General features: G+C 35.3%; 1 protein-coding gene across 8 annotated transcripts in view; it reads right to left on the reverse strand.

Annotated features, from left to right (window-relative positions):
• FAM135A (family with sequence similarity 135 member A) overlaps window positions 1–17008 on the reverse strand; it is a 170690-nt gene that overhangs the window by 78828 nt on the left and 74854 nt on the right. For 6 of the 8 annotated variants that reach the window (XM_050950601.1, XM_050950598.1, XM_050950599.1 and 3 more), the window contains 7 exons: window positions 16676–16815; window positions 16501–16571; window positions 15850–16023; window positions 10773–10899; window positions 8598–8751; window positions 4805–4882; window positions 1367–1416 (listed from right to left, as the gene is read on the reverse strand). In XM_050950601.1, coding sequence (XP_050806558.1) covers window positions 1367–1416; window positions 4805–4882; window positions 8598–8751; window positions 10773–10899; window positions 15850–16023; window positions 16501–16571; window positions 16676–16815 — 794 coding nt within the window. The remainder of the gene's footprint in view (window positions 1–1366; window positions 1417–4804; window positions 4883–8597; window positions 8752–10772; window positions 10900–15849; window positions 16024–16500; window positions 16572–16675; window positions 16816–17008) is intronic. The other 2 variants (XM_050950604.1, XM_050950605.1) reach the window with 1 other exon arrangement.

Raw genomic sequence — 17008 nt, forward strand, 5'->3', positions numbered from 1 at the left:
GTGTGTTTGTGGGGAGGGTGTAAGTGTAAAACATCCAGCATGCTTTTGAGGGTTTAAGGAGTAAATAATTCAAAGTAAAAAACTTCACAGAGATTTTAATCCTGAGAGATAGGAAAATACTGGTACTTTCAACAGTCAGAAAAAAAGAAAGAGGAGGAAAAGATAAAAGGTTCCATTTGGGGAAAGATTAGTTTAAGATGACAGTGGGACAAGCCAAGAGGAGATATCTTGGAGACACAAGACTGAAGAGAAAAGACAAAGGACAGAGATTTGGTAATCATTTAGGTGAGGATGAGAGAAGAGATGGGGAACAGAGACAGAACCTCTAAGAGATACTAATGGATAAGAGAACAGGGGAAAGGAAATTATGAGACACCTCTGAAGAAGATTACATGGTGATCACTGCAACGCAGGGGAAGCCAGAAGAATGCAGAGGTGAGGAAGCTAAGAGAGGATCTAAGGAAGAGAGGTGTGGTCAGCTATGCCCAAAGAAAGAAGGAGATGAAGAAGACTACATAAATTTAAGAAGCTTTCAGTATGTGAAGCAATGTTGACCTGTGAAACATTTCCTAGTGGTCCAGAGAGAGCTGGCTAGTCACATGGTGCTGACTTTCCTTGTTTCCAGCTTTCACATCATATTAAATACAGGAAAAGATTTATTTTTAGCTAATGTTTCTTTTTAATTTAAGCTATACTGCTGTATTTAACTGCCTCAGTTATGCTATTGAGAAAGAAGGGGAAAGTGCATATTCCTGAATAACAGGGGAGATGGACCACACTAAGAAAATATTTGTGAACTCCTGCTTTAAGCTTTAGGAAAGGAAATACAAAGGCATACTTGAAATTGTGTGTGTATTAGCAAAATAAGGAAAGTTGAGTGAATGAAAGCAGTGAGGGAGACTGGGAGGTTGGGCAGTTGTGGGATAGTAGAAGGAAAATATCAGAACCTGGGGAGGAGGTAAAGTAGAAGAACAGAAGGCTGTTGAAAGAAAATCTTGTTTTTTTTAATTTTCTCAGATTCTAGGCAGAGAAGGATTAGAAAGAGAAGACATCTTAGAAGAGAGTAGAATGTAAAGAAGCGTTGGTAGAGTTTGGCAGTGAAGAGTCCATTTGAAGGAGAAATATTATCAAAATTAAGACTGAGTCAGTAATCTTTTGCATTTCAAACATCACTAGTAACTATATCTCTCAACCTGCCACAATCCATAAGTGGGATACAGTATCTCTTGGAATGAGCAAGAAACAACACAGAAAATAAATTACCAAAATCAATAATTTTTCTCCGCAGCAATCTATGAAATACAGATAGAAAATAATTTGCTTTTAACTTATTTTACATTTGTTATGAATAAAAGACAAAAAGTACCTTTACTTCTTCACACAGTTCTGTAAGGCGAGCTTCTACATCTATGTTCTCTGGAAAGATTAGGATGCATATGCATGAAATTATATTTTACCAAATTCAGACCCATATTTTCCAACTTGTAGAACAAATCAACTTCCCTCATAAAGCAATTTAGCTAAAAAGACTCAAAGAAACCTTGATGTCATTTAAAGTACCACCATTAATTTCAAATCTATTACATTTCAAAATCTGAGCTACAACGTTTCAACTAATTATTAAGACCCCAAGTGTCTATGTTATTGTTTCTTTTTATTTTATAATAACATTTGCCTGTTTTTTTAAAAAATCTCTCCTGTAGCTGTTTGAAAGACTTATAAAAACAATGGGAAATGAGTAACTGACAATACTGAGGGAACAGGGACACATGGTATGCTGACAAATACCCAAAGAAAATCTATTGATAAAGAGAGAAAAAAATTTCCTTTGATCTTAGTAACCTTAGATATTACCTATTACAACTTAAGGTAAAATAAGTGTGATTTTTTAATTGATATCCCTTTAAAGTAAAGCAGCATAATAGCATGGAATTGACATTTGTATTTTAGTGATTTGAAGTTCATGATTTAAATCAAGACTACAGTCATGATGATGCAATCAGATCAGTGTGGCTGGACCCCTGCACAGCATCACTCCAATAGGACTCATTCTCATGGATTGGATTGCAGGATCAGGGCCTAAAGGTTGATTACATGATGTACATTCCTTATTTCAGGTAACACAGGCCTTGATCCCCTTCTAAATGTGAAAAACTAAGCACATAAGTAGTCCTGTTCAAGTTAGTGGGATTGCTTGCACACCTAATACTCACACGTGTAAGTGTTTTCTGGAGCTGTTCCACAGTTATATGCAGTTATTTTCTGAACTTTATAAATTGTTCATTTTTCTCAACTAAAGAAAACTTCTGGACTAAAATGCTTTCATATCAATAGACAATTTTTGAATAATTAAAACTTTATTCTGAGTAGACACTGTTTTGTATGTACATAAGCATTTGTATTGTACATCTAATGTACATATAATTCGTATATGTATTTATATACTTGATAATGTAAAAATAAAAATTTTGCATAAAATTTTCTAAGGCATCTAAATGACTTAAGAGCCTAAGTCTAACTAGAAAAGGGTCTTATGCATTTTAAAAAAAATTATTCTTTAAAACTATACTTTTAAATATCTGCCAAACTGATGTTATCAGAAATATTGCAGCTCTGAAATAAATAACAGTTAGAACTATTTTGTCTATACATTTGGAATGGCAGTATTTTTCTTTTGAAAGAGTTTAGAGCATAATAGTAGAATCTGATCATGTGCAGGGCTGAGAATGGGACACAACCTATTTAAATAAAAAAGAGGGTAGCAACTGAATGCCAAGAACACTTACAAAACAACTGCATATCTCTCACCTACTCAAAAATAATCTATTTTTAAAGAGTTCTCTCAGATGAAATACCTTGTCAGATGAAATACCTGGCCAGGCTACCAAAGTTACCACTTTTGTTACCTTAATTCAAATTATTCAAGGTATACATATTTGTTCAAAAAGAATTACTCTTTATCATTTCAAGTTTTGCGATTACACAATATTGACATGATGGCAGCTTGAAATTAGATCACAAAATGTGGATGACTTATTTATAAACATATTTCTACTTTTTGGAAATTCTTATGTGCCATCTTTACTCACACTGTTTAATAAGAATGAAGTTAATGGTGAAATTAACAGGACTGTTTGCAGAGTAAGGCCCAGTTCTTACAAAGATTTATGCATAAGCCTCACATCATAAACTCTCAATAGTCTCACTGATTTATATTGCTAGGAGATAATTTATTTCTTCAATTGTCCTTGATTTTCATGATATTGTAGGTATTTCAAAAAATGGAATACCAGATAACTACCCTAGACTAATCTGTATACAAACACTAATTTAGGGAACATTCTGCCATCTTACTTCAGGCTGCATGAATAAGGATGGCAGAATATACCTCAAAATTAATTGTTGTGTTCAATTTGTATGGTTAATTCCATTTTTGAAACATTGCAATATCACAAAAATGAAGGACAAGTGAGAAAATACATTCTCTCATGGAAACATATGAGTTAACACAAAACTTCCTGTTATAAAATTTTTAGGATATACTTAATATTTACAGAATGACTAACATCGTCTTAATGTATATCAATGGATTTCTTACAATGTTTTAGGTAAAAATGTGTTTAAAATACCTATTTTCAAAAAAGCTTGAAAGTAACATCAAATGACCTAATCTACATAACTAAAAGCCTATTTCATTTTGAGAAACCAAGCTTTCAATTTGTAGTAATGCAAGTTGTCAGAAACTTGTAAAAACCAGCAGTTAAAAACAATTGCATACATTCCTATAATCTAAATAGCTGATAAAGATAATTATCCCATCCTCACAACAACTTAAATGAAAATTTGTCATCTGAGATATATTTTCAGTTGTGTGTAGTACCATGCAAATTCAGTTACTTGTGAAAAAAATTATTTGGCTTATTCAACCATCATCATGCTGAAGGCTTACCATGCATGTCAACTGCAACCCAAAATTGATTTTACATCCCAGTTATAAAACTTTGAGGAACAAGTTGAAAGATGAAACTGAAACTGTAATTCTATAATTAGCTGAATATAACTAACCTTCAATCATACCACCTTATAAAGTAAAATATTCTGTATCAGTAATGTTCATCCAGCAATGATTTGTTATGATTTTGCTGGATCTTTGGTTACAAAAACAATAAAAAATTCCAGACAAAACAGAGTCATAATACGCTAGGCCTATTAGAAGTCTCTGCACTGCCATGTAAGAGACCTGCAACTGATTTGTGGACCAGTTTCTCTCTCCCAACATCTGAGCTGGAGTGTGCTACAATATAATTCTCCCCCGACCAATTATGGAACAGTGCTGACAACCTCCAAAGAGAGAACAGCTGCAATTTAAGCTTTGAGAACTGGTTGGTTTAGAAATAAGAGAAAACAAGTCAGGAGGCTCCCGCAGAGACATGGAAGATTCCCCAGGAAGAAAATACATTCATCTTTATCATTTAGAAATTTTAAGTTGTACCAATTAATGAAGCTAAATGAAATTCTTGTTTTCTCCGGTTATTTGATTTCAAATCAGCTGAAGTCATTTAACTAATCAATCACTTCTATTTTATTAAACAGAAAGAAACTAAACTATGTTTCAATAGTAGCTCATGGTACTGATATACAGTGCTAGATTTCGTCAAGCCACTGTTTTCACTGGAGTTCCACACACTTGCATCAGGGTTGAATTGGTCCTTAGTTTTTTTGCTCCTCCTTAAACCTGAAACAAAAATACTCTGCACTAATAATAAAAATCTAAGGGATTATATCACCTGCTTTAAAAACATACCTAGATAGGCGTCTCTCTGGGTTCGTGGATATTTTCTTCTGAGAAGGCGTTCATAAAGGACCTGCATGCTGGCCTTGGCTAGTTATAAGGATTGCACACAGATGACTAGTTACTACACTCTTTTTTTTTCCAATCTGTGCTTATTTGCCTTAAAGTTAGTAAGAAAGTTTATTGCTAGCCTAGAAATTAATGCAATTAGAATAGAACATTAAAGCATATAATTTTAGTAAAGTTTCTAGATTAGGTGTTAGTCATGATGTACATTAAGGATGTTTTTGAAATTTTCTAATGCCTGTTTTTTGTTTTTTAAAAATGAACATTGATTAAATGCTAACAATTAAGTTTATTTATAAAGTCCAATAGTATTTTGCGTATGCTGCTGCAAATACACTTTGTTTAAAAAAAATAGATCAACATTTTTAAATGAATAAAAATGTACATCATAGAATTAAGTGATCAAAAGAAATAAAATTAAAGCAAGATAAAGACATTTTATTTAAAACAAAGAACAACAATACTTTTTATGAGATCTAAAAAGGATTTAGGATTTTTTTCCCCAAAAAGCCTATTTGAATCTCAGATATAAAATATACTTTACCATGTAAAAACTCAAGATAAATAGTAATAACAAATGACAAAAATAAAACATGCATGATAATATGTGAAAATCTAGTGTGTAGGGTATTTTTTTATTTTCACAGAAGTGCAGTTGTCTCTGATTATTGCTAGTTTTTAAAGAGAACAGTCCTTGTCCTTAGCTATCAGTAATGGTTATTTTCCAGAAGCAAAAAGTGAATAATGTTAGCAATGTTAGTATCTGTATAAACTGCTTTAGTCACTGTCGTCATATAAACAGTCCAGATATAGGTATATGCACAATATAACAGAACTAAGAAAAAAAATTCACAGACAAGAAAAAAGAAAAGATATTAGCATACTAAACTGTAAAGACTGAGAAAAAATTAAAACAGAAAATATCATCAATAAATAAAAGATGAGTCAATTGTCAAAGCACTAAATATATTATTTTTGATTATTTCTGTTCAAACTTGCAGAATCTCAAGGCAAATTAAGATTCTGAAAGTAAGTATGAGCCCAACCCACCTAACACTATGGGACTCTTTCCACTGACTTCAATGGGCCTTGGATGATACTCTACAGTTGTATTATTCAAATCCCGGTTTCTATTTTATTATATATATATTTTATTTTATACAATGTGTTAGGGAACTGAAGAAAAAGCTGTGATTCATTCAGGAGTTCAGTCTGGAGTTTCAAGTAAGTAATTTTGGTATTCTCAGCATATCTTTACATAAAGAGTAAAACCAATAGATACTATTTGGCACATAAGGCGTTTCCTTACTAAAAGCTGAGTCATTCACATAAAAAGGGTGTTCCCCACCACAGGAAGATTAAAGTAACTGGCACACAATATACCCTTCACTGTGACTATAAGCACTGATCCTGTTCTTGATTATAGAAAGCCTAGTTTCTAGTGTAAATGGTACTTTAATGAACATAAATTTTTATGCAGGAAGAAAAAGGCACTATATCAAATAGATTACAGTAGAACCTCAGAGTTATGAACACCAGGGAAATGGCGGTAGTTCATAACTCTGAAATGGTCGTAACTCCGAACAAAATGTTATGGTTGTGCTTTCTAAAGTTTACAACTGAACACTGACCTAATACAGGTTTGAAACTTTACTATGCATAAGAAAAATGCTGCTTTCCTTTTTTTTTTTTTTTGGGGGGGGGGCGGTAGTAGTTTACATTTAATACAGTACTGTACTGTGTCTGCTTTTTTTTTTCTTTTGTATTTGCTGCAGCCTGATTGTGTACTTCCAGTTCCAAATGAAGTGTGTAGTTGCCTGGTCAGTTCGTAACTCTAGTGTTTGTAATTCTGAGGTTATACTGTATTTATTTATGTATTTATATAATAAATTCTTTTTTTTTTTCATTTTTTGCCAACTTTTCATGTCTCAAAGTCCTGCATGGTAAATGCCTACTGATTAGTCATCCTGTAATGTTAAAAGACATAGCTAATTAACAGTAGTGGAAATAGTAACCTCTATCAAACAACATACTCATGGATTCCAAAATGCCCTTCTCTCTCCCCTTTTTTTTGAAAGCCAAAAAGTTTTGATGTTCAACACAAACATGCTTGACATAAACTCTAGTGGTCTTTGAGAATGCCAATGTATTATCCCTTTACACCTATGCCATCTTTTTGGTTCCACAACTCAAAACAGAGATTAGCTTAGTACTAATCTTGCATGTTAGAGTATGTCTTCACTTAAAATGCTACAGCATAGACATTGCCTACACCAATGGGAGGGGATCTCCCATTGGCACAGGTAATCTCCCTCCCCGAGAGGGACCTAGCTCTGTTTACACTGGGAGTTAGGTCTGTATAGCTATGTTTCTCAGGGGCATGGATTTTTCATACCACTGAGAGACAAAAGATATACTAAAGTAAATTCCTATTGTAGAACAGACCTATTTTTAGAACTAGATTTTAAAGCAATATTTCTTTAGCTCCATTTGCAAAAGGTGGCTGATTTAAACTCTAGTTGGCCTCTTTAAATTCAATAAAATTTATTGAGACCCCATGTATGCTTTCTCATCGTAGAAATATGTTCTCTAATGGTTCAATTTTAATCATGATAAGAAAGTGGCTACTCTCAAAACTAAGTGTAATCTTACTGACTGTTCAGTTACATAGATTTAGTGTAATCTGTTTTTCCAAAGTCTCAGGTAATTAATATTCATAGACTCATAGACTCTAGGACTGGAAGGGACCTCGAGAGGTCATCGAGTCCAGTCCCCTGCCCTCATGGCAGGACCAAATACTGTCTAGACCATCCCTAATAGACATTTATCTAACCTACTCTTAAATATCTCCAGAGATGGAGATTCCACAACTTCCCTAGGCAATCTATTCCAGTGTTTAACTACCCTGACAGTTAGGAACTTTTTCCTAATGTCCAACCTAAATCTCCCTTGCTGCAGTTTAAGCCCATTGCTTCTTGTTCTATCATTGGAGGCTAAGGTGAACAAGTTTTCTCCCTCCTCCTGATGACACCCTTTTAGATACCTGAAAACTGCTATCATGTCCCCTCTCAGTCTTCTCTTTTCCAAACTAAACAAACCCAATTCCTTCAGCCTTCCTTCATAGGTCATGTTCTCAAGACCTTTAATCATTCTTGTTGCTCTTCTCTGGACCCTCTCCAATTTCTATTATGTCAATTTAAGAGCGTACAGCCTTTAAACAACAAAAAATTGACTTAGAAATAATTTCTTCTTGAGGCCTTATTTTCAAGTTTTCCCCCAGGATGTTCTTTTCAAATCAAAACTTAAAGCATTTAGAATTTTTTTAGAATCAAACTTTAAACTTACTTATATATAACAATCATGATTCCTTACAGCATGCACATACGCATAATATAGTATTTAGACTAGGGCGGGGATTTGCTTCAAATATTTTTAGTATTAATGTAAATGATTTGAAAAAGCTACAAGAAAATAATTTAATCTCATGTAAAGCCAGTTTTTAAATCTTATTACCTTGATGGCAGTATTTTTTGTTATATTTCTGATCATTACTATAAGACTCATCTCAATTCCAGTCGTAAAATAGCAGGTGCACAACAGGTGCAAAGTGTAAGATGAATTATATTTCAGTCAAGAAGAAGGGAGAGAAAACAGGTTTTTCTAAGGAGCACAGCAAGAAGACAAAAAATATCTTTGTGATAGAAAATAAAAGTGATTTATTTTCTTGTGTTCAGCATACCTAGTTCTATTCGGTGAGAGGAGGGGAGCTCCTTTGCTATCATGATGAAATAGCTGTGTAACCCTTTAAATGCAAGCAGCAAACTGGCACAAAGTGTATAGTGGAGATTGTAGGCATGATTCAGGAAGGACTCCGCAATCACAAAACTGCAACCCTAAAAAAGGATTCGTATACATATTAATCACATACTATAAAATTGCATTAGCAGAATAACTAAAAAGATTTTCTACAGATAATCCTCCACCCCAAACTCATCTGAAACTGAAACTCATTCATGGGCCTGCAATTTCCACTGGAGTGCAATCTCACAAAAAAGATAAACACACTAAATTAGGGTGGTCAAGCGATTAAAAAAAATAACCACAATTAATTGTACTGCAAAACAATAATAGAATACCATTTATATTAAAATGTTTAGATGTTTTCCACATTTTCAAATATATTGATTTCAATTACAACATGGAACACAAAATGTTCAGTGCTCACTTTATATTTATTTTTATTATAAATATTTGCACCGTAAAAAACAAAACAAATAGTATTTTTCAATTCACTTACTACCAGTACTGTAGTGCAATCTCTTTATCATGAAAGTTGAACTTACAAATGCCAACTTATGTACAAAAAATAGCTGCAGTCAAAAATAAAACAATGTAGAAGTTTAGAGCTTACAAGTCCACTCAGTCCTACTTCTTGTACAGCCAATCACTCAGACAAACAAGTCTGTTTACATTTGCAGGAGATAATGCTGCCCACTTCTTGTTTACAATGTTACTTGAAAGTGAGAACAGAAGTTTGAATGGCAATGTTGCAGCCGGTGTTGCAAGATATTTACCTGCCTGATTTGCTAAAGATTCATATGTCCCTTCATGCTTCAATCACCATTCCAGAGCACGTGCGTCCATGCTGACGATGGGTTCTACTTGATAAGATCCAAAGCAGTGCAGATCAATGCATGTTCATTTTCATCATCTGAGTCACATGCCACCAGCAGAAGGTTGCTTTTCTTTTTTGGTGGTTTGGGTTCTGTAGTTTTCACATTGGAGTGTTGTTCTTTTAAAACTTCTGAAAGAATGCTCCACACCCTGTCCCAATCAGATTTTGGAAGGCATTACAGATTCTTAAACCTTGGGTTGAGTGCTGTACCTATCTTTAGCAATCTCACATTGGTACCTTCTTTTTTGCCAAACATGCAGTGAAAGTGTACTTAAAATGAACAACATGTAGGGTCATCATCCGAGACTGCTATAACATGAAATATATGGCAGAAAGCAGGCAAAACACTGAGCAGGAGACATACAATTCTCTGCCAAGGAGTTCAGTCACAAGCTTAATTAACTCTTTATTTTTTTAATGAGCGTCATCAGTGTGGAACCATGGCCTCTGGAATGGTGGCCAAAGCATGAAGGGCATAGGAATGTTTAGCATATCTGGCATGTAAACAGCTTGCAATGCCAGCTACAAAAGTGCCATAAGAATGTCTGTTCTCACTTTCAGATGACATTGCAAACAAGAAGAGGGAAGCATTATCTCCTGTAAATGTAAATAAACTTGTTTCTCTTAGCAACTGGCTGAACAAGTAGGACTGAGTGGACTTACAGGCTTTTGTTTTTGAGGGCAGTTATGTAACCAAAAAAAATCTACATTTATAAGTTGCGCTTTCATGATAAAAAGATACACTATGGTACTTGTATGAAGTGAACAGAAAAATACTATTTCATTTGTTTATCATTTTTACAGTGCAAATGTTTATAATAAAAATAATATAAAGTGAGTACTGTACACTTCGTATTCTATGTTGTAATTGAAATCAATATATTTGAAAAAGCACAAAATATTTAATAAATTTCAATTGGTATACTATAGTTTAACACTGAAATTAAAACTGCAAATAATCACAACTAATTTTTTAAATCATGGTTAATATATTTGAGTTAATTGCGTGAGTTAACTGTGATTAAATCAAGAGCCCTACACTAAATATTTTAAATTTTCTATAAAAGGGAACTTGAAACACATATCACAGCCTTTTGGTAAAATTCTTCCCTTTAGGTCATGTCACTAGGTATAGTAAAGTGCCTTTAATTAAGTTTGCCCTTTATTACCATTCAAAAAGAATTATTACCCAATAAAAATCAGAAATATTATAAATAAAATAATCAATAATATTCTTACATCTGCTGATAATTGTTTTGCATAGTTATTGCCGAAGACCACACTTTCAAGAGTAGGAATCACAGTGTCCCTCTGCTGTGCTGGTGTGTTCCTGTTTAACCAAGTATTTTTCACGGGACGAGGAAAGCTGCCAGAACCATTTAAAAATAGAGAAAAATATCCACTTGATTATAAACACAAAGTGAACTGAATACATGTAATAAGGAGTGTGTGCCACAATTATTTATCATAGTAGCAGAAATTCTTAACACAAATCATTTGTGTTTTTCATGAAAGGCACAGGGAATCAAGATGTTCAGGTAATTACTGGTTTTGAGTACCTTCTTATAACAACTGCAAAGCTTATTTGTTGAAAATTTCTTGAAAAGTATTTAAAGGGACACTTTGGGTAATTAGATTTTTAAAAGTATTTACAAATATTTCTGGGTGAACAGGTAACATTCTGCTCCAATGATGACTATAGCAACTTGAAAATTACTGCTTCATTTTAGTGTCTCTTTTCACATTATACTGAGATGAGATATAAAGTTAAATTGCTCCATTCACTCACCACTGTAAGACCCAAAACTGGGAGGAAAAATTTGCACATACAGAACACCAGCAAACTCAAAAATTTTGCCAGTATTGTATAAAGGTGCCAAGGAAAAATATTACCCCGATTCTCTGAAAACATCACACATACAAATAAGAACAGTTTTTGCTAGCAAATATGACATTTGTGCACCACAGCTAAGGGGATGCTGCAGCTTAAATAATAAATTCACCTTCCTGTAATATCGTTTTGCGGACTGACATTTACACGTGCACTTTGTGCACTGGAACTCATGAGGAAGATTTCAGGGGAAGAGAAGGAGCTGGCATGGAGTATTTGAAGATTCGGGAGGAAAGCAAAGAAACATAATTTAAAGAAAAATCTGTGTTTAAGAAACAAAATAATTATTATTAGTGTAATGCTGTTTGTTTTTCCATCCATTACACTTGTTTTTGGTGTATTCTGTAAACAAAAAAATTTGTGATTCTTCCCCCACACACACCTCACACCTCCATATGAGGAACAGTTTAAGAGAACTTGGGGAAGGTGTCTGAAGACAGAATCTGTTGACTCCTACAAATTTAGGAGACTAGGCGAAGGATGACCAATAAAAAGGAAGGGCAGATGTTAATGGCACTGTGGCAGTCACAAGAACCTCAAAGAAAAAGGCCAGGGACAAGGTCAAGGGCAGCAATGACAGCAACCGCAAGTGCACTAACAGCAGCTGCTGCAGGCACCTCCTTATCTATTGGCTGTTAACCACAGTCAGCAGTTAAGTCTTTTGGCTTCTGCATTTGAATCAAATAGTCTTCTTGCAGTAAATCACTATGAGTAGATGAGCCACCACTTTCTCTGACTAGTCTGCAGCATAAATTGCTGTATTGCAAGAGAAAGTATAAAAGTCAACTACTAAGGTCAAAGACATTGACAGAATATATCTACTTAAAGAACTGCATCAGAAAAGAACTTCAATAGTGTTTCTGAGTTAGTCCCAGACTCAGCACCATAGTTGACTTGTATTGTAAAACTAATAAAGCAGATGTAGTCAGTGTCACAGACAAAATATATATTCTAAAAAGGAGATGGTAAAAGGAGGATAATCTTGTCGTTAAGATGCTGCTCTGAGATTTTGGTAATCTGGGTTCAATTCCCAAGCTCTGTCACAGACTTTCTGTCAGAGTTGGGTTGGTCACTAAGGCTATGTCTACACTGCACACCATGGGTGCCAGAGACCAGGGTACAGTTAACTCCTCACTTAACGTCATCCTGGTTAACACTGTTACGTTGCTGATCTATTAGAAAACATGCTCGTTTAAAGTTGTTCAGTGCTCCCTTATAACATTGTTTGGCTGCCGCCTGCTTTGTTCACTGCTTGCAGGAACAGCAGCCTGTTGGAGCTAGCTGGTAGGAGCTTGGAACCAGGGTGGGCCAGCAGCCCCCTATAAGCTCCCCTAAGTTCCCTGTGCGGCAATTGCCCAGCAGGCCATCAATTGCCAGGCAGTTCTGGCGTCCCTCCTCCCACTGCCATGTGCAGCTCCTGCCCTCTGCCTTGGAGCTGCTCCCGGGAGCCTCCTGCTTGCTGTGCAGGGGACGCAGGGGGGAGAGGGGTGCTGATGTCAGAGTGTCCCCCTGTCCCTGCTCCTGTACCCCATCTCCACAGAGCGGTGGGGGACACACAACAGGACTCAGGATGGAGGGAGCTTGCTGGCAGCAGTTGCTGTCTCAACTTGCTGATCTACTTAATAAGGCAGTGTACTTAGAGTGGGGTCAGAGTACTTAAAAGGGCAATGTGCGTCTCTGTCTCACACACACACACCACACACACACACACAGTGTATGTCTCTCTCACACATACATGCACCACCCAGCACTTTGGAAAGTGGAGGGAATTGATGTGCTGCAATTGGATAGCGTGGGTTCATCAACATGTTCAGTTTCCGCAAGGAATGTTTGTGGCCACTGCCATGCATCTATTGTGTTTTCTCCCTCCATTTGTGCTGCTTTGTAGAGTGTGAGGCTATATTAACAACGCATTAACACTTAAGGGCTCATCCGAGTGCTAAGTATCAGGGGGTAGCCGTGTTAGCTTGTATCCACAAAAATTTACCATCAGATGCATCTGAAGAAGTGAGGTTTTTTACCCGCAAAATCTTATGCCCAAATAAATCTGTTAGTCTTTAAGGCGCCATCGGACTCCTTGTTGTTTTTATCTGAGTGCTAGTTCAACATTTAGCAGCAATATCCCACCCTCTTCCACCTTCTCACTTCACCAACTCAATCAAGCTTCACAATCATCATTGCTGTGTACACTATTAAATTTTTTGCTTAAAACTTATACTGTGTGTGTGTGTGTGTGTGTGTGTGTGTGTGTGTGTGTGTGTGTGTGTGTGTGTGTGTGTGTGTGTGTGTGTGTGTGTGTGTGTGTCTAGTGAAAAAATTTTCCCTGGGACCTAACCCCCAGATTTACATTAATTCTTATGGGGAAATTGGATTCACTTAACATCATTTCTCTTAAAGTAGCATTTTTCAGGAACATAATGACAACATTAAGTGAGTAGTTACTGTAGTTGTAGCTACACACCAGAATGAAAAGCAAGCTTCATCCACACTGTGACTTGTAGTTACACAAGTTAGTGAAGGTCTCTGGCAATGGCGAGGTAGCAGGGGAAGGGTCTTGCAGCTCCCTGAAGCAGAGAAAGGCTCTGGCAGCAGGGAGCTGCCAGAGCCTTTCCCCAACACAAAGAGAGACTCTGAAAGTGAGGAAAGGCTCTCACAGTGGGGAAGAAGCAGGATACTACACTGCTAAAAATAGCAGGATACACAGGAGAGGCACTACTTGAGAGCATAGAGAACCATGTAGAGTACATACCCTAAGGGTTCTGGTACGTCTATACTCACATATGCAGTGCCGCACTGTCTACGTTGCTATTTACAAACATTCTAGAGGGACATGCAGTGTATGTACTCTACACATTGCTGTAAGGAGTGTGCAGTATAGACATACCCTTAATGTTTCTTTCCTCAGTTCTGATCTTTGTAATGGCAAGGGAAACAATACTTTCTTTCTAAATAGACAAGACAAAGGGAGATATAGTCTCTTAAAATGTATATGTACAGCACCAAGCACAATAAGACCTTGCTCTCATTTGGGACATCTAGGTACTATTGTAATACAAATAATATTCAAATAAAACCATTCAGTAGGTTCTCTGACTGCAATAATGGTAAAAGCTGCTCAGCTGAGTCCTGTTTTTGTTGTTGAGTCACAATAGTACAGATGTAGAATATAAATGTAGGCTACAGAGCATGATATTGCTTATTTGTGGTGGGGGAGAAGAGAATAGATGGTTGTTTTGTTAATTTGGCATTAGTAGCTTGGTTTACCGGTTTGCATAAATATATATATACTACTTAAAAAAAAAAAAAAAAAAAGAGGTTTGTTTGTAGGTTTTTCCACAGCTGCAGACAGCCTAACAGAACACTTTTAAAGCTCCATCAGTTAGATTACTAAAATGTAAGTTTCGTATGGGCATGTAAATAAGAAAAAGAAACTCTTAAAAGGAACACTTTAATTTAACACATACTGGTAAGGCCATCAGAAAGGTACCAGTAAAGAATACGACCAAATACAGGGTCACTCCAAACCCTGCTGGAATGAGAATGTACAAGCCCACATACTCCTTTATTCGTTATTCCACAGTGTCTTCCCGCAAAAAATAATTATAACATAACACTGTGGGGGGGAAAAAGTGGTGTTACTCTCTCAAGCTCTGTCCACGAACTAAGCTCCTCCACCCAGGACAAAATGAAGCATCATGTGTAGTAGACTATGCTCAATTCATAACAGGGTTATCCTTCTTCTTTCTGGTATATCCTTTGTTAATCTATGTACTAGTTAAAGCTGATGTGGATAGAGTCATCACTATGCTTCAGAGTTAACAGTCAATTTAAATAATCAATGGAAGTTTATGCCTCAGCTACTTTTTCAACTGCCTCAACACTCAAAAAGACACTACCATACTGGTTATACTGTGTTCACATTATATAGCTTTTCTTCACATCTACGAAGGCTAGAGATGTAATAAAAAAAATGAAAGCAGATTCTGGAATACAAAGTGTAGAAATTAGGAAAGAGTACTATCTCAAGAAGCCGCTGAGCATCAGCTCAGTTCAACCCATGGATAAAAAAGATGAATAAAATGAATAGAGATCACTTCACCCTAACTACAGATTGTATGAACACTAGCAGAGGATGATATTGCTTGCTCTCTACTTCTTTTCTCTTGAGTGTATTAAATTATTATAGTTATCTGTGTTTTACCACCTGCACTCCTTTTATTCTAGCACAAACTAGAATTTAAAATTTCACAGTTTTAGGGAAAAAAACAAAAAAACACCAAAACAGCTTCTAAACATCATAAAGCACAATACATCATATACATAAACTTACTCTAAGTACTACATTCATTCTCATCAAAACTCTCAAGTAAGTTACAATAACTAATAATCCAATACATTAACTGAATCTTATTAATGGGATATTACCTTATCAATGGCTGGTGTAGAGCAACCAAAGAAGCATGGACTGTAACAGATATGACGGAGAGGTGGAAGTAATCAAACATAACATTGACGTAGTGATGAAGGCCCTGGTGTAAGCTAAAGTGCAACTTTAGAGTTCGGCTACTAATTAGTTGCAGTGTGCTCAGATCATCTGGCCTTGGGGGGAAAAAAAAAGTGTAATTACTGGAACAATGTTTTAAGTCATCCAATACTAAAATCCGCAATACAAGAAACAGCAAGCCATTATTTAAACAACACAAGGCCATAGCCATATTGGTCTTCAATAACTTTAATATATTAAATATAGAATTATTTTATACCATATCACGTATAAATATAATTACATCTCTAAAAGGGAACAGCAGGATGAATAGGTAAACAAGGAATCTCTCCTAAACCCAGTAATTAAAGTCTGCAATCTGTCTCAAGAGATTAACCAGATATCCTTGCCTATACAAATAAACTTCTTATATATGAATAGCTGATTTAAAATAAATTAAGCATTGTAGATTTTAAAAATGTTTGAGCAATATTTTGTATGTACCATTTTATAATTTTAATCTCTCCATTTAAAAAAAGCAGTTAACAGGCATTTCAATTATTTAATAAAATATAGATTATTTTTAAACTTACGAATAATCTGTGTCTGTGAAGTGTAGATCTAAAGATAGCAAGAAATTCATTTCATTAAGGGATTCTTCAATCTGAAAAGGAGTTAAAACATGACAATTATGTTTAGTATTTTGCAAATTATGCCGAAAAGATCTGAAGTATCTGAATAGTTAAATATACTTGAATGACAGATTACCTTCCGTTCATCTAAGAGCATTTTAATTTTGAAGATCATAACATCATTCACAGAAACCTCCTCATTTTTGTAAAGAATTTGAAATGTTTTACTGCAAATTACATTGTCATGGACTGAAGCTGGAAAGGCAAGATCAGTACCTGAAAATCAAGCAGACATTGAAGTTTTAAAAGAATACAGTGCAGATAATGAAAATATTCTTTTGTTCTACTTTGAAACCTATTATTATTTTACAGCATCCAAATGTGTGCTAGACACCTTACTGCAGCCAAGGTCCTAATCTCGAAGAATTTCTATCTAATTTCAGATATGATGCAATGAAGTGAGCCAGTA

Source organism: Gopherus flavomarginatus, chromosome 4, assembly GCF_025201925.1.
Source record: "Gopherus flavomarginatus isolate rGopFla2 chromosome 4, rGopFla2.mat.asm, whole genome shotgun sequence".
NCBI lineage: Eukaryota > Metazoa > Chordata > Testudines > Testudinidae > Gopherus > Gopherus flavomarginatus.